This window comes from Rhinatrema bivittatum, chromosome 7 (genome assembly GCF_901001135.1).
Source record: "Rhinatrema bivittatum chromosome 7, aRhiBiv1.1, whole genome shotgun sequence".
NCBI lineage: Eukaryota > Metazoa > Chordata > Amphibia > Gymnophiona > Rhinatrematidae > Rhinatrema > Rhinatrema bivittatum.
Genome location: NC_042621.1, coordinates 284,091,198 through 284,118,290, shown reverse-complemented (window position 1 = coordinate 284,118,290; position 27,093 = coordinate 284,091,198). Strand labels below are relative to the sequence as shown.

General features: G+C 44.9%; 1 protein-coding gene across 1 annotated transcript in view; it reads left to right on the top strand.

Moving 5' to 3' along the window:
- LOC115095960 (VPS10 domain-containing receptor SorCS1-like) overlaps positions 1 to 27,093 on the top strand; it is a 1,120,107-nt gene that overhangs the window by 781,685 nt on the left and 311,329 nt on the right. Inside the window, 1 exon segment of the mRNA XM_029610345.1 lies at positions 24,307 to 24,425. Within this exon segment, the coding sequence (XP_029466205.1) occupies positions 24,307 to 24,425 (119 nt within the window).

Below are 27,093 nucleotides of genomic sequence, written 5' to 3'. Positions count from 1 at the left end.
AAGCTGGAAAGAAGATAGGCCGGTAAAAGAGATTTTACCATAGAGTGTACAAGTTAAAAACTTAAGGACGGTGCTTTAACCTGAATGTCTCAGAGTCCATTTATTTTCTTTGAGAAACGGAGTGCCAGACCGGGTAGGAATGAAGGCCAACTAGTGATTGTCTGGTGGTTCAGGGAAGGCTTGTTGAAAGAGCCAGGTTTTAAGTCTTTTTCTGAAAGATAAAAGGCATGGCTCCAGTCTGAGGTTTGATGGGATACTGTTCCAGATCGATGGGCCTGCTATCGAAAAGGCTCTGTCTTTGGTCATAGCAAGGCGTGTGGCTTTAGTGGGGGGAACATTAAGAGTGCCTTTGTAAATGTCTCTAGTTGGTCTGATAGAAGAGTAGAGTTTGAAAGGTATTTCCAGGTCAAGTTGAAGTTGATGATGGATGGTTTTATGGTAAGGTGATTGATTTGTATAGAATTCTGTAATTTACTGGTAACCAGTGTAGATTCCTGAGAATTGGTGATATGTGATCGTAGCGGCTGGTACTGGTTAACAATCTTGCTGCCGCATTTTGAATCATCTGCAGAGGTTTAGTAGAGGATTTAGGAAGTCCTAGTAGAAGGGCGCTGCAGTAGTCTATTTTGGCGAATAGTAGCGCTTGGAGGACTGTCCTGAAGTCGTGGAAGAATAAGAGAGGTTTAAGTCGTTTTAGGACCTGTAATCTGTAAAAGCAATCTTTTGTTATTGTATTGACCATTTTCCTTAGATTTAGTCGGTTGTCTAGAATCACCCCAAGATCTCTAACCTGATTACATGTGATTTGAGAGTTGAGTGGTGTTGGTTGGTGGATATTGTTGTCATTTGAGGAGATGAGGAGAAGCTCTGTCTTAGAAGCGTTAAGGACCAAGTTTAAACTGTTGAGTAGATTGGTGATGGAAAGTAGGCAGTTATTCCAATGGGTGAGCGCTTTTGAGATTGATTCTGTTATGGGGATTAGAATCTGTACGTCGTCTGCGTACAGATAATGAATTAGGTTGAGATCTGTTAACATTTGGCAGAGGGGGAGGAGGTATATGTTGAAGAGGGTTGGGGATAGAGAAGATCCTTGTGGTACACCAAGATTAGATTTTGTTAGGGGTGACTCTTTATTATTGATTTTGACTTTGTAAGTCCTATTGCTGAGGAAGGACTTGAACCAGTTGTACGCAGTTCCAGAGATGCCGATATCTGCTAGACGATCCAACAGGATGGTGTGATTGACGGTGTTGAAAGCCGCCGAAATATCTAACAAGACTAGTAAGAAGGAGTGTCCTTTATCTAACCCCATAATAATATGGTCTGTTAGTGAGATGAGGAGGGTTTCAGTGTTGCGTGATTTACGGAAACCATATTGCGAAGGGTGTAAGATCTTGTGGTCTTCCAGGTAGTCAGAAAGCTGTGTGTTTACCAGTTTCTCCGTTAGTTTAGCGACGAAAGGGAGGTTGGAGATGGGTCTGAAATTTGCTGGTACATTTGGGTCCAAATTGTGTTTCTTGAGGAGGGGCTTGAGTGAAGCGGTTTTTAGGATGTCTGGGTAGCTTCCTTGGGATAGGAGGCTGTTTATTATGCTGGTCAGAAGCTTCTCAGAAGCTCTCCTGAAGAAGCCTTGGGAAAGGCGAAACATGTTGAGAGGATGAAGATATATTGAAGTATTGGCGTTCTGGGAACGAAGAAGAACTTTGGTTGAATTGAACTCTTTCTGCTTATAAAAGAAATACGACTAGGATTTATAACGTGAAAAGATATTTGTTGTGTATCTAATGTGAATTGATTCAAAAGATTTTTTGTATAAATTTATGTGTGAGTGTGGTGTAGAGTGTGTGGGATGTGAATGAGTATGATGATGATGAGTTGCTTTTAAAGGTTGTGGTGATCTGGGGTAAGTTTGCAAAAATATTGGTTGGGATATTTTTAAATGATTTTTCACTAATAAAGATTAAGAAAGATATTTATATGTCACTATGTATTATTGAATACTGTCATATAACAGGGCAAAGGTAGCACCGGCGCCATTTTGGTTCCTCTCCCCCGATGTCACGAGCGTAGGAGATCGCTCCCGGACCCCCGCTGGACCCCCAGGGACATTTCGCCAGCTTGGGGGGGCCTCCTGACCCCCACAAGACTTGCCAAAAGTCCAGCGGGGGTCCAGGAACGACCTCCTGCACTCAAATCGTGTTGCCGTATGGCAATATGGCCATATGGCCGGCGCCATTTTGCAAAATTTTGCCGTACGGCAATATGGCCATACGGCCAGTGCCATTTTCTATCAACGCACCCATGGCCCGAGAGTGGAAGATCACAACGGGACCCCCCCACTGGACCCCAGGTAATTTAAGACATTTGGTGGGGTTCGGGAGGGTGGGGGATTTATTTTAAAGGGTCGGGGTGGGTTTTAGGGATGTTTTAGTGTGCCGGTTTTCCCGCCCTCCCCCTTCCCCTCCCCCGATTTACGATTTTTGACGATAAATCGGGGGAATTCCTATTAAATATCGACTCTAACGATTTTTGACGATTTAAAATATATCGGACGATATTTTAAATCATCAAAAAACGATTCACATCCCTAGAAACCATGCCTTGCCAATTTATTAGATTATTTTGAAGGTGTTAATAATTGTGGGTAAGGGTGAGCCAGTCAATATAGTACATGATTGATGATGAATTGATGTACCAATATTCCTAGTTCTTATGGAGGACCTTGTGTTAAACAAAGTGATTTCCTATTCCATTTGGAGGCCTAGCAAAAAAAGACTATGAGTGAATACTCTGGACTTTGGTTATGAGCATGATATGTGGGAGATAATATTCAGATTAACTGCACATGGAGGACAGATGCCAAGGAAGAGAAGCCATAGTCTGTATAAATTGGTTCAAACTGATTTAAATCATGTTTTTTCTTTTTTTATCGTCGAACCATTTGTTTTACTGTTAGCTGTAGTTTGATCAGTGTTGTGGACCTCATTCTTGAGCATGATGATATTCATTCAAATTTTTACTAACTGGATCACCACAACTGATTCTTCCAATGAGAAACAACAGATAGGGAGGGTAATTTTATAACAGCAGATTTTAGCCTGAATTTTCAAAGTGGACTAATGTGCATAAGTCTGCTTTGAAATTTTGCAGGATGTCCCGGTATATGTGTACTCATATATGCAGAGAATTACACCTCTCCAAAACCAGTAGAACTTTCTGTATGTACATTCATATGCATAATTTTTTGAAAATCAAAAGTATGCACATAAAGACTTTCCTAACTCAAACTCCGGCTCTTGGAAACCCACCTCCAAGTGCCAGTAAAAGTATGAGAAATGGGATTTTATGTTTGCTTTTACATGCACAACCCCCAGTAGGGAGCTACATTTGCTTGAAACAAATGGGTAAAATGCAACAAATGACACCATTTTCATTTCATTTGTGAACCCCCAAAACAAATGTGGGGTGCCCGTGACTTAAACAGAAATGTTCATTTCATTTGTTTGTTTCCCATTCAAATCTATGGCTCATTGAAAAGTGCTATAGTGAGACTAATATCAACCATGAAATTCCTGAATGATGTAAATGCCAGGACAGAGTCAAGTGGAAGAAGAGAGCAAGTAGACGCGGATGGAGGATCTAGCAGAGTGAAGCTGACCTGATCCTGACAAAACACCTTGGGGGTCTTGCTACTGCTCAGCCTTGTTGAGATACCCCAGACTACACATACTTGATGCCACTTCACACTGCTGCTATACCCATTATGCTACATGTGGGATCTTGCTGCCTCTCTGCTTAGTTGACATGTCCCTGATGCAACACTAAGAGGTAGAATTTAAAAGGATTACGCGCATAAGTTATGCGCGTAACCCTTTCAAAACCCCTTTGCGTGCGCCGAGCCTATTTTGTATAGGCTTGGCGGTGCGCGCAAGCCCCGGGACACGCGTAAGTCTCGGGGCTTTGTAAGGGGGGGGGGCGTGTCGGGGGCGGCGTGATGTTTGGGGTGTTCTGGGGTGCATGTCGGGGGCATGGTGCCAGCCCGGGGGCGTTTCGGGGGTGTGGCCGAGGCCTCAAAAATCGCTCCCGAACCGGGAAATCACGCAGCGGCGGCCAATCGGCGCGCGCGAGTTACTCCTGCCTGGGGATGGCATAACTTTCACGATAAAGGTAGGGGGGTGTAGATAGGGCTGGGGGGGTGGGTTAGGTAGGGGAAGGGAGGGGAAGGTGAGGGAGGCCGAAGGAAAGTTCCCTCTAAGGCCACTCTGATTTCGGAGCGGCCTCGGAGGGAACGGGCAGCGCGTGCAGGGCTCGACGCTCGCAAGGTACAGAAATATTTACCCCTTTGTGCGCGCCAACCCTGGATTTTATAAGATATGCGCCTGGTGCGCGAACAAAAGTACGCGTGGGCGTACATTTATAAAATCTACCTAAGGGTCTTGCTGACATGCTGCATTGCTGTTATACCCCATATGTTACTCCATGGGAATCTTGCTTCCACTCTTCCTTGTTCCTATTCTATGTATGTTACACATTTAGGGTCTTACTGCCATTATGCTTTGCTGCCACACCCCAGACTCTATACCTTTGGGGACTTGGTCTTACTCTACTTTATCTTAGTGACATAGTAATGATGGCAGAAAAACAACAAATGGTTCATCTAGTCAGCGCAGCAAGTTTCTAATAGTAGTGACTGCCACTCCATGCAGCAGGCTATCCCCATGTTTCTGTTAAGGGTGGTAAATTCCACTCCATTCCACTTAGCCCCTCAAAGTAATAATATTTATATTAAACCCATAACAAAATTACTGCTAGCAACATTTTTATGGGGTGAGCAGCCTTCTTGATAATTCAGACAATGCTGCTTGTGCATGCTGTGCTTTTGGATTTGGTCATAGAAGAAGTCCTGTTTTTAACCCCTCTAATGTCTACATATCAGTACTTCAGACTGTAAAAGTTAGGGCCCAGCATTGGCTGTCTCTGAATACAAGTCCCCTTTTCCCTCCTGCACCCCCCCAACCATCAAAGCAGAGAGCGATGTTACCTTCTGTTAAGGGGGAGTAGCAACTGTGACTCCATGCAAGCCACCCCCAAAGCCTATATGTAAACTTTATGTGCAGCAGAAAAGTGATCTCAAGTCTTCATTTCAATTCTCAAGCCAGCAGGAATCCTGCGTGTTTGTCTTATTCCCTTTTGCTGCCCTGCACCTGTCACTGCACCTTGAGAGTTTTTCAGCCGCACAGCCTTGCTGCCCTGCTCCTGTCACTGCACCATGAGAGTTTTTCAGCCGCACAGCCTTGCTGCCCTGCTCCTGTCACTGCACCATGAGAGTTTTTCAGCCACTCAGCCTTGCTGCCATTCATGCAGTCGATGCTACACCTTGGGAATCTTGCTGTCACTCTTTTTTGCTGCTATACCCTTTCACTACACCTTGGGGGTATTTCTGCCATCTGCTTTGCTGCAATGCACCTTATGATACACCTTGGGGTTTTTCTGTTTCTCTGCTTTGCTGCCATGCCCTTGTTGTAACCTATTCAGATTCTTTATGCCATTCTATCTTCCTGCCGTACCTCAGACTCTACATTTCAGGAGTCTTACTGCCACTCTGCCTTCCTGCCATACTCCAGACTCTACACATTTGGGTGTTGTTGTTCTTGCCACTGTGTGTGACTGCTTTGCACCTTTCATGGTATTTTGCAGTCTTCATGCCTTTCTTTGTGCTGATTTAACTCTCTGTCAGTGCCTGGGTTTTTTTTCTGTACCTTTACTGCATTGTTCCCCCTTTATGGTGCCATGGGAGGATGCTCATGCTGCGCTTGGTTTCACTTTTCCCCTTCCGTGCTGCCTTTGGGGGTTCAGGCCAATGTTATAGGTGCCCTCCTTGGAAGGCTCGATGTGTTCTTGACACTCTTGCAGCTACTTTGCTCCTCTTACGATGCCTTGGAGAACTCCTGCCACTGCTGGTTCCTTTTACCCCTTTGCGGTGCCTTTGGCTATTCATACCACTTTTGTTGCCACTTTACCATGGTCTTGGTACCTTGCAGTTTTCTTCTCCTTTCTGATGTCGGCCCACAGTTTTATTATAATTGATTAGAAAACCCCAGTTTTGAAGCTCAAAATAGCCTGTATAGCTTCCCCCATTGATTTAAATGGGAAATGAATGAAACAAATTAAGCAAATATTTTGCTGTTGTTGTTTGAAACTAATGAAACATATGGAAGTGACCTACAAAATGAATGAATGAACTGAAATAAAAAATGTGCCTATACATAACCCTACCTGCTAACTGATTTTCAAAGTGCCACATGCACATAAAACAGGGTTTTATGTGCATACATTGCGTGGAAATTCAAGCCCATAAACCCAGTATCACCAACAATGCACAAATTTAAATACAAAATACAGTATAAACAAAATAGTAATATAAAACTATATTGCTGATAAAAATATAAAATAATATTAAACTAAAAATGTTAAAATTCCCTTATAACTCCACAATAAGCTCATATGCCAGGGAAACCAGTGTACAAGAAGAAACACCAGATGGGGGACTATCCATGACATGAATTCTAACCAACTGCAAGGATATTTTTGAAGGACTGGAGGTCTCCCGGGAACATTATACCTCCAAATAGACAGATCTATCCAGCCTGTGAAACATCTGTCATTCTGGGTCCCAATAGCACTGAAAACGAAAATAATGAAGGCTGTAAAACAAATGGAAGCATATGGCATTATCAAAATGACAGAGTCCACAGAATGGATCAGCAGTAGAGAAGCCAGGAAAGCTCTACATCCGCACAGACCCACATTTAAAGGTCTGCTCAAGTCTCATTGCAAGCCCAAAAGAGAAGAAATTCTAACATAGTTTGGTTGGCAAAAGCAAACAGTTTCAGTAGTGGATTGCAAAAGATGGATACTTTTAAGTTCAGTTAGATGAAGAAAGCCACTGGCGCACCATGGTTTGGATGCCAGCAGGATGATACAAATGACTGAGAATGCCATTCAAAATTAAACTTGTCACAGAGGAATATGAACATCCTCAACAAGATGCATCAACAAGCCTTAGAGGAGTCATAATGGATGACACTTTAGTGTATGGATATAGAGACACCATAGAATAAGCAACAGAAGATCATGACAAGAATCATAGAGCTAGAGAAAACAATCTCAAAGTCAACAAAACAAAACTGAGACCATGCCTCAAGGAAGTACCATGCATGGGATATCTGCTGATCTCCAGACCCTGGGAAAGTGAGGGCAGTACAGCAAATGCCCACACCTATAAATGCAAAGTCACTGTAATGGCTTTTAGGATATATTAACTCTCTAGTAAAACTTCTTTCTTGTGAACTTAGATAACTTTTCCAGGATACTCATGGAAACATATCTGGGGAATGTTCTGCTGAATATAACTGTAACAGTATCTGGATATATTTAGGAAAGATATTTTTGTATTCTACTTATTCAGCTCACTTTGTCCAGGTAGCGTTGCACATATAAAGTAAAACTATGCTCCAGTAATAGCCCCATTGCTGCTTCTTTATAGTCAATTACATTTTGGGCTAGATTTTAAAAGCCCTGCGCGCCAGCGCACCTATTTTGCATAGGCCGCCGGCACGCGCAAAGCCCCGGGACGCACGTAAGTCCCAGGGCTTCGTAAAAGGGGTGGGAGGGGGCGTGTCCAGGGGTATGTCCGGGGTCAGGGGGTGGTCCGGGGCGGATCCGGGGGCATGGTGACGGTTCGGGGGCGGGCCGGGAAGGCAGTCCCGAGTCCTCCTGGACTGCGGCCTGTGCCGGGGGATGCTGCAGCGGCGCGAGCAATTTACGCCTGCTTCAAGCAGGCGTAACTTGCACTACAAAAGGTGGGGGGGGGGGGATTTAGGTAGGGCTGGGGGGTGGGGTAGATAGGGGAAGGGAGGGGAAGGTGGGGGGATGCGGGAGGGAACGGAGGCAGGCTGTGCGGCTCGGCACGCGCAGGCTGCCGGTTTTGCGCAGCCATGCGTGCGCTGACCCCAGATTTTATAAGATACGCGCGGCTACGTGCGTATCTTATAAAATCTGGTGTACTTTTGTTCGCGCCGGTGGCGTGAACAAAAGTACGTGTACGCGTATGTTTTTAAGATCTACCTCTTTGTGTGTATAATGAGTTTCTTGGACAAAATTTAGCCAATGAGTGGGGAGAAATTTTCATATCCTCAGTTTTCGTCCAGGTAATTCCAGATGTTACCCAGACAAAGCCTTTGAATATCAACCTCCTAGGTGCTTGCTAGATGATGATGTTCTATAGATTTGGCTACCTCAACATGACACCAGATACTGGCCTTAGAGCATCCCTCCTACAAAAAGCACATACTGAATGCCCAGACTGAGAAAAAGTAACTAGCATTTGTGTTTGCTAGTGAAAAATGTGACCAGCATATCAGAAGACAAAAAGGCATACATGTAAAGACTGACCACAAACATGGAGTTAATTTTTTGGAAACCACTCACCAAAATATCTAGCTAGATGCAGCCTTCTAAACAGAAATGTATGTTGTAGTCTCATCAAGAGCAGAACTGCCAAAGCAACAGAATGGAGATGGAGCAGAACGTGACGTCCTAGCCTGTTGGGATAGAGAGAGATACAAAAAAATAATGAAAACCTGAATCAAACCAATTATATATTACCATCTCACAACAAAGACTGCAGAGAGTCTGAGAGCACACACTATGGGTTAAAGAGCTACAAAGCTTGACATTTGTAGTTTTTAAATGGATGGCCAGAGATCCATGAAATATCCCTGAAGTTATACAGCAAAACTGGAACTAGCACAATGAGCTTAGTGTGCAGGACAGAATCATATTCAGACAACTGAATCATCATGCTTAAAGCCATGAGGAGAGAGATCTTATTGCAGATACATTGCAGCCACTGAGGAACAGAAGCTTAATACTTATAAAAGACATGGGATATAGAGTTTTTCATTATGGAAGTAGGGTGGAGTAGCTGATGTGCACCGATCAGGAGAGAGCCTTCTTGAAGAGAGTGTCTAATCTCAAGATGGCAAAACATGGTGATGATGTGGTGGCCAGAGCCAGAGGGATGCTAGGCTGCATAGAGAGCAGGGATGTGCATTTGTTTTTCCGGAATTAGGCAATTTTAACAAAATTGCCTAATTCATTATGGTTTGGGAGAACCGAAAAACGACTCCGAAATTTTGGAAAAATTCATTTTCAGGTTAGTGCACACTAACGGGAGTTAGTTCGTGCTAACTCCCAAAAATCGGGGCCCCTGAAAAAAAGCCCCGAACCACAGGAAAAACGAAATTCCCGCGGGGGGGCCGAGTTAGTTAGTTCGTGCTAACCCAAAAATCGGGGCCCCTGAAAAAAAGCCCCGAACCACAGGAAAAACGAAATTCCCGCGGGGGGGCCGAAACAAAGCTCAGCACGATAGCAAAACCTGAAGCACATCTCTAATAGAGAGAGGTGTAACCAATATTTAAAAAAAGGAGGTATTAATGCCCTTGTATAGATATTGGTGAGGCCTCACTTAGAATACTGTGTTCAGTTCTAAAGGCTTTTTCTCTAAAAGGATAGAAATAAGCTACAGACAGTCCAGAGAGGTAACCAAAATTTTGTGGGATCTGCATCAAAAAGTTAAATGAGATGAACAGAGACTTCAGGACCCGAACAAGTATACTCAAGAGGAGAGATAGTTGGGATATGATGCATTTACGGTAAATACTTGAAAGATATTAATGTATAATTTAAACTATTTCCAATGGAAAGGAAGCTGTAGATTATAGTTTAAAGATCCAGGGGATAGAGTCAACGACAAGTGAAGAAAATATTTTTTTACAGAAGGGCTGATGGATACATGGAATGGCCTCCTGGAGGAGGTAGTAGAGACAAAAATGTTAGAAAAATTCTTAAAAGCAAGGCATAAAAAAAAAGGAAACCTTAACAAGAAATGGAAATGAAATGTATTATTTATTTATTAATTTTCTAGGCTGCTTATCAACCTTACTAAGCAGTTTACGATTAAACATTCTTAAATAAATCAAATATAAAAGCAACCTAAAATCAAGGAATAAAACAAATAATCATACTGCAAAATAAATAAAATCCTAAAACATTGTACCAAAGATTAAAAACATGACATTTTCCCTGCTGCTAGGATTCCAGTTTTATGGTGCTTTTTGACATGTTTTTGCCTATGAGCTGCTCCATATCTTATGCTTATTTCAAAATATTTAGCACCTTCTTCTACTGGGAGATTGTTAGATTGGGATAATATGCATGAAGCAGTGGTTTGACCCCAAACCACACTGAAATGATTACATTGTGCTTCCATGAGAGTAATCTGCATGGTGTGGCAGTTACAATCCTAGTAAGCACCTTGCTGGGACAGATTGGATGGACCATTTCAGTATTTTTCTGCCATCATTTAATGTGGAGCAAGATAGGAATCAGCTTTTGTCATAAATAATATTAACTAACTTATCACTGTAGATTACTTGGAATTTTTGGAGATTGATTATTAAGCATCTCATCAGTCACAGTAATTGAGAAGCAATACAGCACTTCAGCAGACATGTCGTGCAGTCTCAGATAATGAACAACAGTTCATTAGCAAGGAATTTACTCAATCTGCCAAAAATGGGAGCTTATCCACAATACAGTATCTCCATGCAATAGTCTACTTAATGGCAAAACTAAGCTATCAAAATTGCTAACACTCTTAAAAAGTAGCAGAGAACAAATAAAACATGTGATAAGCCATATTGGAATGGAGAAGTTCCTACTGAAGGCATGTCATGCAGTCCAGCCCAGAGTCTGATAGCCAGGCACACACACGTAACTTAGGGCCTCATTTTCTAAAGTATCGCAGGCCTGCGATGCTTTAGAAGATGAGGGGCGGGGGGCTGAATCGGAGGGCGGGCCTGCGCTAGCCGGCAGCGATCGCACCGTCGCGGTGCAATCGCTGCCAGTTTCATACCCAATAGCGCCACCATAGGAGGTGTAGCTAGTGGGAACGAAAGCGGACGCGTAAAGGGCCTTACCTTTTCGTCGTCCGCGGCGGCTTCGCGGAGTCGGCCCCGGCAACGCCCCGACTCCTCCTCTTCCGGGGCCGACTCCACCCCCCCCATTTTGGTATCGCATGCAAAAAGGGACATTTCGCGTGCGAAACGTCCCTTACCGCGTGCGATACCCTTAGAAAATAAGGCCCATAGTGCCAATAGTCACTCAGCTATTACAACCAGAAGTGATAGCAAGAATAACAGACCTGTTAGATAGGAAGTTAAAGAAAGCTAAAATATACTCTGGCCCCTCCGTGTTCCAGACTTTGAATTACCCCTATGCTTAGGGTGGGGAGTATCACATGAAAAATTATATATACTGATATGATTTATCTTTGGGTTTGTAACCATGAGTGAGGCATGAGACAGTCTGATGTCACTGCAGGTGTATATATATTCTGTGACATCAGTTTGCTCCATCTCCATCTGCTGGTAGAGGTGCATAACCACTGGTTCTGGATTCATCTGTCTGTCCTAAAGTAAAGGAAATTATCAGGTAAGTAATAATTCTCATTTCGCATCCTCTAGGGCCTTTACAATGTGTGGGGAACCAGTGTCTTGTGAGCCATGCATGGTTTTTGAAAGTAGAACATCTCCGTCATTAGTGACCTGCACAGGCTGAAGGAAAGAAGAACAATTTAAGCATAATGCATGGGCCAAAGGGAGGAAGTCTACCGCTGTTCTTCTGTCTGTGGGAAACTGGTGTTTTTGGCAGCAGCAGCACTCTCGCTCACAGCTGTCCATGATTTAAGCTGAACAACTTCTTCGCCACGATGATGTGTGGATTTTGCCAAGCACTTGCAGCCTCGACTGGCTCCTTTGCCCGGCTTCTACCGGGCAGGCCCCCAGGATACATATACACATTGGAATGATCAGGCCATGCACCATGAGGTTTAAGGGGCACCACTCCTAACATTTAAGTTAAAAAAATAATATATATTTATATATATATATATATATATATATAATTTTTTCATATTTATATGGTGTCAATTGGATCAGCATCAAGTAGCCTGTGCAGGCTGCAAAGAGAAAAAGACAAGGTCCTCATCAGCCTGGAAGAGGAGCTCTGCTGCCTACTGGTGAAATATAAGAAAGAAATTCGGCAGAAGAAGGGGATTGAGTGAGAGATGGGAGCTGAGAGAGAGAGATTGCTGAGGACAGGGTGGGGTGGGGGATTGAGAGACATAACATAATAGCAATAAATACAAAACAAATATCAATACAATAAAAAAAAATATAATCCCCAGCACCACTTAAACACACTCTCTCTACTCCAACAACCCACACTCATAACCTAGCCTTACTCTAGTTCTTTCAGGCAGAAGGCAAAACCTCCCAGCAAGACTACATCCCACAAATAATTCCTTCCAGTTGCTCCTAAAGACTCTCCCCTTTGGAGATGACCCACCACCGAGCAGCGGACGTGGACTTGGGAGCCCTGCAAACGATATCAAATGAAGGGCAGAGCCGCTGGTCTCGTCTTAGTCAGGAACAGCAGGCAATTTACCTGCAAAAATGGCTTTGAATGTTGTCCTCAAAATAAAGAGAATATGGAAAAACAGGGCCGATAGTTCAGAACTGGTGGTCGTTAACAGTTGCTATTCCTGATCTCAAGGGAGCCTGGAGTTTGCAGTTGGCTGCCAAAGTTTGTTAGTGGTTTTATTTATTTATTTATTTATTTATTTAGAATTTTTATATACCAACATTCTCGATACACATATCAAATCAAGTCGGTTTCCATTAAAACAAAACAGTCGCTGTTAAGGCGTTACATTAAACAAGGTGATCAAGGCAGCATTGTGAAAACTTCCCTCTTGAATGTATTCGTGTAAAATGCTGTTACTAAACACTCATTGTTTTATTTAAGTGCTTTGCCTTACCAAAGCAAGAGCTGCAATATTGGAAATCCAAGTGATGGAGAATCGAGCATGACTGGAAGTATTAGCTCTTGCTAGTTATTAAATAAGAACATAAGAACATAAGAAATTGCCATGATGGGTCAGACCAAGGGTCCATCAAGCCCAGCATCCTGTTTCCAACAGAGGCCAAACCAGGCCACAAGAACCTGGCAATTACCCAAACACTAAGAAGATCCCATGCTACTGATGCTATTAATAGCAGTGGCTATTAGCTAAGTAAACTTGATTAGTAGCAGTTAATGGACTTCTCCAAGAACTTATCTAAACCTTTTTTGAACCCAGCTACACTAACTGCACTAACAACATCCTCTGGCAACAAATTCCAGAGCTTAATTGTGCGTTGAGTGAAAGAATTTTCTCCGATTAGACTTAAATATGCTACTTCCTAACTTCATGGAATGCCCCTAGTCCTATTATCCGAAAGTGTAAATAACCGATTCATATCTACTCGTTCAAGACCTCCCATGTCCCCCCTCAGCCGTCTCTTCTCCAAGCTGAACAGTCCTAACCTCTTCAGCCTTTCCTCATAGGGGAGCTATTCCATCCCCTTTATCATTTTGGTTGCCCTTCTCTGTACCTTCTCCATCGCAATTATATATTTTTGAGATGCGGTGACCAGAATTGTACACAATATTCAAGGTGCGGTCTCACCATGGAGCGATACAGAGGCATTATGACATTTTTGTTTTATTAACCATTCCCTTCCTAATAATTCCTAACATTCTGTTTGCTTTTTTGACTGCTGCAGCACACTGAGCTGACGATTTCAAAGTATTATCCACTATGATGCCTGGATCTTTTTCCTGGGTGGTAATTCCTTGTTGCGCATCCCAGGTGCGCTGGTGCCACGGCTGGCCCTGATCACCTCGGGCTCCCCTCCGCGAGGTCTGGTCCGTCCTCCCTCGCAGCCGCAGGCAGCCCCCGGTGCTCGTGGCGTCCCACGACGTCTCTAGGCCTCTCAAGGCCTTCTTCCTTGCACTGCTTCTCACGGCGGGGCTCGGCATCCTCATTGGCATCTGGTCCGCCCCTAGGCGCATGCGCGCAGATCACCTGGCCCTTTAAAGGGCCAAGCGTGGGAAACTCCTCCACAGCGCGCGATGATGATGTCACCTTAGCCCTGCATAAAATGCAGGGCTCAGGCTCCAGTTCCTTGCCTTGGCAAACGGGTTGTCTAATTCGTGAGAAGCTAGTTGCCGTCCTGTCTTCCTGCTTCTTTGATCCTGTGTTGTTCCAGTGTTCCTGCGTTCCTGTCCTTGTTGCAGTGTTCCTGCGTTCCTGTTTTCCTGTGCCTCTTCCAGTGTTCTCGCTTCTGTGTTCCTGTGGTCCCTCCTGTGTGCCAGCGTCTGTTCCTGATTCCTGCTCTGCTTCCCAGGTTGTACCTTCTCAGACTGATTCACAGTACTGACCTCGGCTTGTCTCTGACCAGGTTTGGACTGATACCCAGTATTGACCTCTGCTCACCACTGACCAAGTTGGACTGCTGCCTGGAATTGACCTCTGCTTGTCCCTGACCACGCTCAGACTGATCCCTGGCTTTGACCCTTGCGCTTCACTCAGACAGTCTCTTCGCTTCTCCTGTGACCACCTGCCTGCTCTAACGCTGCCCACGGTCTTCTACAAGGTAGACCACTAGGCGCTGCCTATCCTGTCCGGAGGACCTTCAGTTCCTGTTCCTTTCCAGTGGTCTCCAGTACACCCTGTTCTGGTCTAGCTCAGCTGTTGTCCACGAGCTGCGCACCCTTGCTCTTGGGGGGCACACCTCTCTGCTACCTCTCCGGGAGACCCTGTGAGGCCCACCTCAGCCCAGGCAGTCCGAGTACCTAAGGGCTCAACCTGCGGAACCCCCGGACTGTAATTGGTGAAGCTCCAGCTTGCCTCTGTCTCCTCCAGTGCTCTGCCTCCTGGCAGCAGGCGCCCTCTGGGACCTCCCTGAGGGCCTACCAATCCTGTGCCAGGCCAAGGGTCCAGCGCAACACTCCTAATATAGAACCTAACATCGTGTAACTACAGCAACGGTTATTTTTCCCTATATGCATCACCTTGCACTTGTCCACATTAAATTTCATCTGCCATTTGGATGCCCAATCTTCCAGTCTTGCAAGGTCCTCCTGTAATGTATCACAATTCGCTTGTGATTTAACTACTCTGAATACAATTGTAGCAGTCAGTTTTTGAGGTACACGTTAGCAAACCTTGCATTTTAGTGGAAAAATGGAATATGGTGTTCAAAATATCTTCTTGAGGTTTCATAAGCTCCTTAAAAGTTTGAGGAAAGGAGTTAACCAAGTTTTCATTTTTAGTTTCTTCCTGCTCTCCCCTCTCCTTGACCATAAATGTCTATGTATTTCAAGCTCATTCAAAACCATCAAATTGCCATTCCTAAAGAACCCTTCTGATGATTATGACAATGTCATTCCATAGGAATTCTATTGCATTGTTGAACAATAATGAATCGTTGCCGGCTGCCAAGAGTTAAATGGGTGCCCAATCACAGTTAATTATTTTGGCTTTCATTGTACTGGTGCTAATCACTGATGAGTTAATTTGATCTGTCATGTGAATGTTGTAGGAAATTCTGTAAAACACAGTGAATTCTCCCCAGTGATTTGTGTCTATTGTGTCTGTGAAGAAACTGGAGTTCCTCTTGTGTTTAAAGCATATGATCGCATTAGAATGGTCACTGGTGATTTTCTTAAAAAAAAAAAAAAAAAAAAAAGAGAAAGAGAAAGAGAAGAACGCAAAGCCCTTTTTTCTTTCTCATTCTTTTGACAGATGATGTCAAATGCTTGTTTCACCCATCCCTGACTTGATGTCAAATGCATTTTAGCTAAGGGTAGAAAGGAAGAAAATTCTTTGGATAATCTTGGTCACTGCAGCAGAAGCATAGGTGCTATTTTTGTGGGATTAAAATGGCTGAGTTATTCTTGGTTTTTTAAAATCATACATACAATATTATTGTTACGTCTGTCAGTCTCAGACGGCTTCGACCTCTGTGCCTCACCTTTCTTCCTTCTCTCTCCTCAAGCCTTGGGAAGATGGGTGCTGCCACGTCTTCATGCTGCTCTCTCCGGTGTCCCCGGATTGGCAACGGCGACGGTGTTTGCCATGAATTTCCTGAGGGCCTCCTAGGGTGCGCGCATGCTACCCACATCTTTATCCACGTCATGGCGGGAATCTCGGAGGCATCCCCTCCGAGTGACATCATCACATCCTGGTATTTAGCCTGCCCTTCGTTTGCTAACAATCTGAGTTAGCAAGGATTGAATTGCCTCCGGTCTATGCCGCTCTGCCGCTTCCCAGCTGCCGCAGGAAGCTCTCTCTGCCCTTTGGGGTATTTCTTCACTAACCTGGGTACCCGCTCCTCGGTGGCCCTTCTGCTCTATTTCAGGTACCTATCTTGGGATACCGGGTACTCACTCCTCGAGGGCCTGCTCTCCCTAATCTGGTGCCTGCCACTGAACAACTTCTGCCTGTCAGGACCTTCAACGATACAGCTTCTGCTTCAGTGAGTACTAACCCTTTCAGTCTATCTCACCTTCAGCTTCAGCGCTCTGTGTCAACATCAGGGACCTGTCCCTGCTACGCCGCGCTGCCTATCACCTACTCGAGTGTGAGACTGGTCTCCTCTGCTGATGACCTCTGGACTACTTTACTGGATTACCTTCACTGCTGCCCGCTCACCGGGCAGTACCATCGAGTGTACAATAAATACAACTTCTCTGTGTGTGTATAGAGTCTAGCCTAGTACTGCAGTTCCTCATGGGTCTCCATGGATTCAGCTCAGCTCACTGCTTTTCAGGCCATTCCAGGCCTGGCCCAGAGAATCTCCGAACAACAGGATTTGTTAGACAACTTGACTGTTGCCTTTAATCAGTTACACGCACAGATGAATGCATTGGCTGCCGCAGGAAAAGAAGTTATACCGCCAGAAGTCTACAATGCCTCTATCTGCTCCGACATGCTTCGCGGGTGAAGTTTGGAAATATAGAGGATTTATTACTCAGTGTTGCATGCACTTTTCTCTGCAACCTAACCATTTCGCTACAGTGTGTGCCAAGACCACCTATATCCTTTCGTATCTGGACGGAAGAGCGCTGGCTTGGGCCTCACCACTGTGGGAGCACAATGACCCTATCCTGAATGATCTTACCGGGTTATTTGAACTGTTTAAGTCAGTATTTGATGACCCTGCCCGGTACTCGATAGCAGGATAAGCTTTGGTTCATCTAAAACAAGGTAACAAACCTTTACCAGACTTCGCCATTGAATTCAAGACGTTGGCTTCTGAATTACATTGGGACCCTTGTGCCTGAAAACCCTATTTTTTGAAGGCCTGAACTCCTGGTTGAAAGATGAACTGGTGACTCGTGAGATGCCCGAGACCTTAGCAGAACTTATGCAGTTAGCAGAAAAGATTGATTGCCAAATTTGCGACAAAGTTCAAGAGGTCAAGAGTCCCAGAAGACCGCTCCAGGGAGAGATTCATGTCAGGTCTGTACCCAGACCTACACTTCCAGGGCCTGCTGCTGGTGAAGAAGAACCAATGCAATTGGGCCACAGTCATTTGACTTCTAAAGAGAGACGAGTCCGAAAAAGGTTGGGACTATGCATGTATTGTGGACACGCTGGTCATGTGTACAAACATGCCCTATTTGTCTGGAAAAGTGGCAGACCTATGTCCTGTGGGAGGACTCTTCTTAGGTCTAACTGCACCCTCTCCTCCACTCTCTCTTCCAGTATCTTTCTGTGGGCCTTTGGAATATCAGGCTCTTGCCTTAGTAGACTCTGGGGCAGGGGGAAATTTCATTTTGAAACGTCTAGTGGAACATTTGCGGATCCCTACCACTACTATGACGCCTCCATTACTATTGTCCTCTATTCATGGAAAGCCCTTACCGGGTGAAGTAACTCTGCTTACAGAACCAGTGAGCTTGCATACCGGTGCTCTTCATACAGAGACTATTTCCTTCTTTGTGCTAGAGAAGGCCATGCACCCTTTGGTACTTGGGCTACTTTGGCTACAGAAACACATGCCACAATTCAACTGGACCACTTTGGAGCTTTCACGTTGGGGTCCAGACTGTCATGGCAAATGCTTAATGGAAGTCTCTCCAATACCATGCATGCCAACTACTCCGTTGTTGCCTGGGTTGCTGCCTCAATATGCATCTTACCAAGATGTATTCTCAAAAGAAGCTGCTGATGTGTTACCTCCACCCAGTTCATACGACTGAGCAATTAATTTGAAGCCAAATATGGAACCACCCAAAGGAAGGGTCTATCCCCTCTCTGTAGTGGAGAATAAGGCGATGTCAGAGTACATCCAGGAGAATCTCCAGAAAGGCTTCATAAGACCTTCTAAGTCTCCTGCCAGCACAGGATTTTTCTTCGTGGGGAAAAAGGATGGAACGTTACGTCCATGCATTGGCTACAGAGGTCTGAATGAGATCACCATAAAGGACTGCTACCCTTTACCACTCATCTCGGAGCTATTTAATAGGTTACAGGGAGTCAAGATATTCTCCAAGCTTGACCTCAAAGGAGGGTATAATTTAGTTCACATCCTCTCTGGCGATGAATGGAAGATGGCTTTTAATATCCGGGATGGAAACTTTGAATACCTGGTGATGCCCTTCGGCTTGTGCAATGCCCCGGCCGTCTTCCAAACCATGATGAACGATATTCTGCATGATTTACTCTACCAATGTGTCGTTGTCTTGTCTAAATGTGAATTTCATAAAGAATCCGTGCCCTTCTTAGGTTACATTGTCTCAAGCAATGGTTTCCAAATGGACCCTCAGAAGCTTAAGAGTATTCAAAAATGGCCACAACCCATGGGCCTAAAAGCTCTAAGACTATTTTTGGGATTTACCAATTACTACCAGACCTTTATTAAAAATTACTCTTCATTGACTGTTCCATTAACAGCAATGACTAAGAAGGGAACCAAGCTGCTACTTGGTCTATGGAAGTTGTGACTGCGTTCCAGAAGTTAATAGATGCCTTTCAAAGAAAATCATGTCTCCACCATCCGGACCCTACTCGACCCTTCATTGTGGAAGTCGATGCCTCTGATGTAGGTGTAGGGGCCGTGCTAAGCCAGACCAGTGATTCAAAGATCTTGCACCCTTGTTCATTCTTTTCCCGACGCTTCTCGCCAGCAGACAAGAACTACGGCATTGGGGATAAAGAACTGTTGGCAATAAAAATGGCATTTGAAGAATGGCACCCCTGGCTTGAAGGTGCACAACATCAGATTACTGTTTACACTGATCACAAAAATCTAGAGTACCTCCATCACACTCAATGCCTCAGCCATATGCAGGCGAGGTGGTCCCTTTTCTTCAACAGATTTGATTTTTTGCTGAAATATCGCCCTGGTGACAAGAATGTCAGAGGATGTACCTGATGAACCCCAGCATATTACTGACCTGAAGAGAGTGGTTCTCACATCTACTCATCCGGTACCCCTGGGCAAGACCATTGTATCCTGCAATCTGAGAAAGAAATTGCTAAGATGGGCTCATGATTCGAAACTGGTCGGACACCCTGGTCAATGGTGAACACTGGCCAAGCTACAAAAGTATTACTGGTGGTCCACCATGAAAGAAGACATTCTAGCTTATGTAGCCTCCTGTTCCAATTGTGCTAGACAGAAACCTCTGCCCGGACATCCTTGGGGACTGCTTCAACCCTTGCCAGCACCGGATGAGCCCTGGAACCATATTGTAACAATTTACAGCAAAGTTCTGGAAAGCCTTGTGTAATAAATTCAACATCACACTTGACTTCACCTCTGAGAGAATGAATAGAACTCTCAAACAGTTCCTCCACGCCTATGTCAGTTCACGACAGAATGACTGGGCTGAATTATTGCCCTGGGCTGAATTTGCCATCAATTCGCATCCAGCGTCATTTACTGGATCTACTCCATTTGACGTGGTCTATGGACGACAACCTTTACCACCTTTACCACTTCCACTTTCTGTGTCGTCCCCGGCAAGTCAATCTACTGCCAAAAATATACAGCAGCTCTGGAGAAAGACTAAAGAGATGTTCCAAAAAGCAGGACAAAGAGCAAAGAAAGGCTATGATGCTCACCGAAGCAAGGCTCCTGAATTCCAGCCTGGAGATAAAGTTTGGCTTTCTACTAAACATCTGAGACTTAAGCTTCCATCTGCTCGATTTGTTCCATGCTTTGTCGGACCCTTTCCTATTCTCCGACGGCTGAGCTTACTCACCTATAGTCTGAGACTTCCTCCAGCTATGAGGATTCATAATGCATTCCATGTTTTGCTGCTGAAACCGCTTGTTCTTAGCGAGTTTTCCACCAAGACACCTGAACCTCCCCCAGTTGATGCAGAAGAAGACATCGAATATAAGGTTGATGCCATCCTTGATGTAAGAAAGAGCAGCAGAGTTTGGGAATACCTCCTGTCATGGGAGGGATACGGACCAGAAGAAAACTCTTGGGAACCATTGGCTAATATCATGGACAAAGAGATGCTTCATCAGTTTCATTGATCGCATCATCATTATTTATTTATTTATTTATTTATTTTTTAATTTTATATACCGGAATTCCTGTATACAATACAAATCAGTCCGGTTTACATTAAACAATAAGATACCCTGGATGGGATGTTCTACCCTGGGCTTATTACAAGAAACATAGAACCATAATAGTTAACAATTGATATTAAACAGAGCGTGTGTTCAACTTTTTACAAAGAACTTTAGTAGCAACAACCGGGCTACAAAACATTATACCAGAATATAATATTATACCAGAATATAATGAAAGGATCTGAAGGATCTGAGAGTCAGGAGGAGGAGCTTAGTTACACTCTGGTAATTGGAAAGCCTGCCTAAAGAGCCAGGTTTTTAACCTTTTCTTGAACTCTGGTAGACTGGGTTCGAGGCGTAGGTCTGGAGGGAGATCATTCCATTGATGGGGTCCCGCAGATGAGAGTGCTCTTTTTCTTAGTGTTGATTTAACTGGAGCTGCGACTAGTGTGCCTTTGTAGGCATTTCTGATGGGTCTGGAGGATAAATGTGGACGAAGTGGAGTTAGTAGTGATAAAGGTGCGATATTATTAATGGCTTTATGAATTTTATGAATTTTATGAATTTTATGAATCATCATCATAAACCTCAACCTCTTTGCCTCAACTTTCTTCTTTCTCTCTCCTCAAGCCTTGGGAAGATGGCTGCTGTGGTGTCTTCATGCCACTCTCTCCGGTGTCCCCAGATCAGCAACGGTGACGGTGTTCACCATGAAATTCCTTAGGGCCTCCTAGGGTGCGTGCACACACGCTACCCATGACTTTATCCACGCCATGGCGGGAATCTTGGGGGCGTCCCCTCCGAGTGATGTCATCACATTCTGGTATTTAGCCAGCCCTTCGTTTGCTAACAATCTGAGTTAGCAAGGATTGGATTGCCTCCAGTCTAAGCTTCTCTGCCGCTTCCCAGCTGCTGCAGGAAGCTCTCTCTGCCCTTCGGGGTATTTCTTCACTAACCTGGGTACCCGCGCCTCGGTGGCCTTTCTGTTCTATTTCAGATACCTATCTTGGGATACTGGGTACCCGCTCCCCGAGGGGAGTTCTGGGAAGTTCTGATTCTAGTCACTATAAAATATAAATAGAAATGAGTAAAATCTGAATTGGAAACCACAACAAACCAGACACACTCCATGAAAAGCAGAAACATCACTCCTCACAAAACATCAGATAATAAAACAAAAAATATAAAGTAAAGCCATACTAAAAAAAAATGAACAAATATTTCAAAACAGTTGAGGACTAGAATATCCAATATTTAAAAATTCAAATTGTTAGATGTTTGGGTGATACATCAAATAACAACCAATAATTCAAACTAAGGATAACAAATCTCGTGCTCTCCATACCTGAGAATGTTCGATTTCCAGTCATCCTACAATGTCATGGATTAGCACATGAGAGGTGGATGCACACATTTTCTACTTCCTCCCTCTCTCACACAGATAGAAGCATCTCTTGTGTTCTCTCTCATACACACAGATAGACAGACAGACCTCTCTCCCTTACACACAGACAGACAGACAGACAGACAGAAGTACCTCTCTCTCTCACAGACGGAAGCACTCTTCCTCTCTTAAACACACAACTCACCCCATCTTTCTATCTCTCTCACATGCACATTCCCTCTCTCTCACACACACAGAAGCAGGTTCCCTCACACAGACAGATAGAAGAACCTCTCTCTCTCACACACACACAGAAGCATTCTTCCTCTTTTACATACACACAGCATGCCCCATCTCTCTATCTTACACACAAAAGCACATTCCTTCTCTTTCTCCCACACCCCCCCCACACACAAACAGAAATACTTCCCTCTCACAATTGTGCCTCAGCCTTTTCTACACCACGGAGTCTGCCTTCTTTCCCTTTCTTCAGCCCCATTGGCTTGCAGCTCCTGGCTTCATCATGCTGACTTCCTTCAGCTGAGCATCTCTTTTTTTCTGCTTCCTCTGGCAACCCGCAGCTGTTTTTATGGCCCCGCTAGCTTGGGCTCTAGCAGCGGCCTGCAGCTCCAGTCGTCATCCTTACAGACGGCCTGCAACTACACTCTTTGTCCCCACAGGCGGCCTGCAGCTCCAGTCTTTGTCCCCATGAGCGGCCTGCAGCTCCAGATATCGGCCCCGCCAGCGGCCGATATCTGTTTTCTTCATCCCCCACCCCAACGGCAGGGAACAGAGAGTGGCAGGATGCTAGGGGAAGCTAGGGAGTGTTTACCACATTGTGGTGCTACATTGGGAGGGAGAAGTATGTGAAGAGAATGGGGGGAAAGTCCCAGGCCCATGCTGCTTCCATGCAGCCGTGCTCATTGAGGAGAGAGGCAGAGCAGGCCATGCGACCGCCAGATCGAACATTGAAAGGAAGCCTTAAATGGAGAGAAGAACTGCTGCGGGTTGGTGTTGGGCACAACGGCTCCACTGGCATAAGGCCGCTTTGATCAACACCAACCATGTAGTTGGGCTGACCAGCCCACCGGGACATGCCCGAAACCCTGATAGTCCAATCCGCCCCTGTCTTCTGGTAAAATAAGTCTCTGAAAATGTTCAATCTTTTTGTGTGGATGCTGTGTGGAATTTCCTTACTATCTCCTAATTTTACTATTTAAATTAGATGTTTTAATGTGTTCAGTAGTAACTTTATCAGTGAGATGATGCAACTTACAAGATATACAAGGATGGATATTTACTACTCTGGTATTATCAAACACTGGCTGAAATAATCCTTTTGGGATGTGCATGATTCTACTTTGGAGTCACTTTAATCCCTTCTTAATAATCCAGAACATTGGAGAAGGAGCCTGAAAGATGCATAACATGAAATCTCATAGAGTGTGATTTTCCTTTTGATCAGAAGGCAGACTTTTTGTGCCCAAATGATGATTGTGGATGGACAGCCAGGCTTTGTCCTGACCTGCCCAGCGGTCACTCCCCCTCCCCCCCCCCCTTTTTCATCGTGAATTCCTGGGTTGGGAGTGTGGGTTATGTGGGTCACGAGTGTAGGAAGAGGGAGTGGTTCGACTCTTAGGTTTCCTGTGGTCCTCGTGCACTTTTGAGTCGTGCAGCCGGGACATCCTGCTGCTTGGTTTATGGGGCAGGGGACCAAGAGAAGGGGATAAGGGACTGTGGCTGGAAAGGAAGGGGGGGGGGGGGTGGAAAGGCTCTCCCCACCTCCTCTGCCATGCTGAGGGTTGTTCCTATCTAAAGTCCTTCTCGGGTTGCAATCTTTTTACTCTGGCTCCAGTTTCCTGTTCTTTATTCGGTCTGTTTCTTTATGTGGCAGTTTGTGGTTGGGTGCACCCGAGTGTGGATTAAGCAGCAATGTTTGGGATGATTGGATTGAGTCATTCCTGGTATGGACCCCTTGCTGGCTACAGTGGATGCCCCCTCTCTGAGTGAGATGAGTGGTTGTATGCCTTGCCTATAGATCTATCTGTCTTGCCGGGGTGGGGCAGATAGACTACAAGGGCAGACTGGGGGAGGGGAATAGGAGGAGTGACAAAACATTGCTGTAGTTATTGTTGCTCAGGGACTGCTCTGTGTTAATAAAGCTGCAGCCTTTTGTCCTCTGTATTTCACTGTAACTGGCTTGTTTCTTTATGAGACGATGGGTGTAGTGAGTCAGATGGCTCTGGATGCCCGTGTTCTATAACTCAGATAATAAACTACATCAGTAACGAACACTAAGCAATTAGAGAGTCAAAGTGTTATAATGGGATACTATACTATGTCAATATAACATATCCGTTTTTTCTTGCTGCAGATGCCCAGTATATAACCTGCAGGATGCAGAACTGTAGTGAAGCTGGGAGAAGCAAACCATTTCCAGGGTACATTGACCCCAACTCTCTGATAGTCCAGGACGATTATGTGTTTGTTCAGGTACAAAAGTCCACCTATATTGATCTGTTCCACCGAACTGGGCACATCAAATGCACTAAGAACTTGGCCTATCTGAATATTAATGTCAGATTTTTAGGATTTACTCGGGAAGATGGCCAGCCTTACTATGAATAGGAAAGCAGTACCCAGTTAAATTTGGCAAACAATTATTCTTTTTCTTTTTTTTTGGCGGAGGAGGGGCAGGGATCATAGTTTCTTCCTGCTCCTCTGGGCTTCCAGCTTAGTTGAACCTGGGACTGGGAAAGCCAATTCCTTCTGCTCTTACCAACATGACATTTATTTTGCATTGTGGTTGGGTAGTGTTGATTTGCCCTTGTCTGTTTGGTCTCTGCAGGTTAAATATCTGAGCAAATTTGTTGCGCATAACAGCAAAGAAGGGTCTATTGAGGTGATATATGGAGTCGACAAAAAATAATCTGTAGAGCTGCAAAAAACCAAGAGGTTCAGGGGGCAGACGTAACTTGCTTTATGAAACGCCTTTTTCACTTGCACTGTCCTGATGTCATCCAGGGGAGTTCCTTTGGCATCAACCAGGGAGACCAGGGGCTTGAGGCTATTTTGTAGTAATTTGCAGATGTTGAGTGGGCTTAGACTACATGAGGGTTTGGTAAAATGGATTGGTTGCTTAACTGCTTTAGTTATATGAATTATTTTACTAAACCAGGGGTCCCCAAACCTGTCCTGGAGGGCCACCAGCCAGTCGGGTTTTTGGGATATCCTCAATGAATATGCATGAGAGAAAATTTGCATGCACTGCCTCCATAACATGTAAATTTTCTCTCATGCATATTCATTGAGGATATCCCAAAAACCCGACTGGCTGGTGGCCCTCCAGGACAGGTTTGGGGACCACTGGACTAAACAGTGTGGCTTATCTCACCCTAGTGGGATGGTTCTTGGATTATACAGGGTTAGATTTTTAAAAAATACATTTGCTCGTCCATGTGCGAGCGCTACCCGGCACACACACATGGACGTGTGATTTTATAACATGCGCGCGCCAGTGTGTGCATGTCATAAAATTGGGGGCAGAGCGTACAAGGGGGGTGGGGCCACAGTTTAGCTAAATTTGCACGGCGACTCATTGTCGGCCTTCCCCAGTTCCCTACCACCTACCCTAACCTCCCTTCCCCTCTCCTCCCCACCCCCTAAATGTTTCCTACCTTCAGGCATTTTTTTTTGTTTTTGACGTTGCGGCTCCTCCGGAGAAGAAGCAACTTGCGTGCACTGGTCGACTGCTGGCGTGCGCTCCACCCCGTACAGCGGCAATTGGCCGCTGTACTGGCACCTCAAGCCCCACCCCTCCCCACCCCCAGAGCGCCCCTCTCTGTCCCCCGGAATGCCCCCTTTTCAGGCCCCGGCACTTACTCGTGTACCGGGGTTTATGGGCGTGGCCGGGCCTTTTTGAAAATTGGCCTCGCTCACGTAAGGCCCGGCCACGCGCGCAAACCCCGGGATTCACACATGCCAGGGTTTTAAAATCCGGCCGATATTTTATTGATGAATTCAATTATTATGATGTGCTTAATTATGGTGGTATCGTGTCTGATATAACCACTTTGGGTTAACTTTTGGCTCGAGGAAGGCAGAATATAATAATAATAATAATAATGATCAAGCCCCATGAGGCTCCATTGGCAGTTACATGGGAATTTTCCTTTATTGTATATCCTCTTCCAACTGACTTAGCCCATGTCCAGGGGCCACATATTGGAGCTCTTCTAAAACCCTGCAAGGGTAATGTGGATCCCAGTTCTTCCCCTTACTAGCAGATTTGTTGCCCTTAACTTTAATGGTGTGCCAGTAAATTTGTCAGTGGTCTCAATAGGTTTTGAGTCTGAATAAATCCCCAGCACCCATGTGATGCAGGGCGAGTTATGCTTCAGGATTCCAGGCGTTGGAGTCCACGGTAGCCACATCTCCACAGGGTGGCACCAGTTGACCTAATCCCTCCACGTGGTAGGTTCCAGGAGCAGGATAGTGAAGCTGTTCCTGCTCTGGCAAGGTGGCTGGTGCCCAGTAGAAAGGCTGGCCAGGTCTCACAGGGAGGAAAGAGTCTAAAAGTTTGCACGAAGTAAAAGGCTAAGATTCCAAAGTGTGCAAACCCAAATAGACCTTGGAAGGAGAGGGAAAAGAGGAAACCTCACTCAACCCTGAAGAAATTGTTTGGAGAAGTGGAGGCAGAGAGGATTGTTCTTTATGGAGGGGTGGGTTTTTGGACAGAGAATGCTATTGCTACCTACCAGAGTAGAGATCCTGTGGAGTTCCTGTTTGACCTAAGAGTTCAATCGGAAGCTCATCCAAGTGCAGGAATTTGGTGAGGGAAAAAGATGCCTATCCTATTGAACAGTAGAGATGTGCATTTGTTTTTTCTGAATTGGAAAATTTCAACGAAATTGTCCAAATCAGGATTTTACCATTTTTCCACCAAAATTCGTTTTTTGGATTAGTGCGCGCTAACGGGAGTTAGCGCGCACTAACAAAAACTAACAAAAAGTAACAAAAAATAACAAAATCTAACGGTTTTTGTTAGTGCATACTAACGGGGAGTTAGCGCGCACTAACGGGGAGTTAGCGCGCACTAATGGGAGTTAGCGTGCACTAACTCAAAAAACGATTTTTTTGTGAAAAAAACCCCGAACTGTAA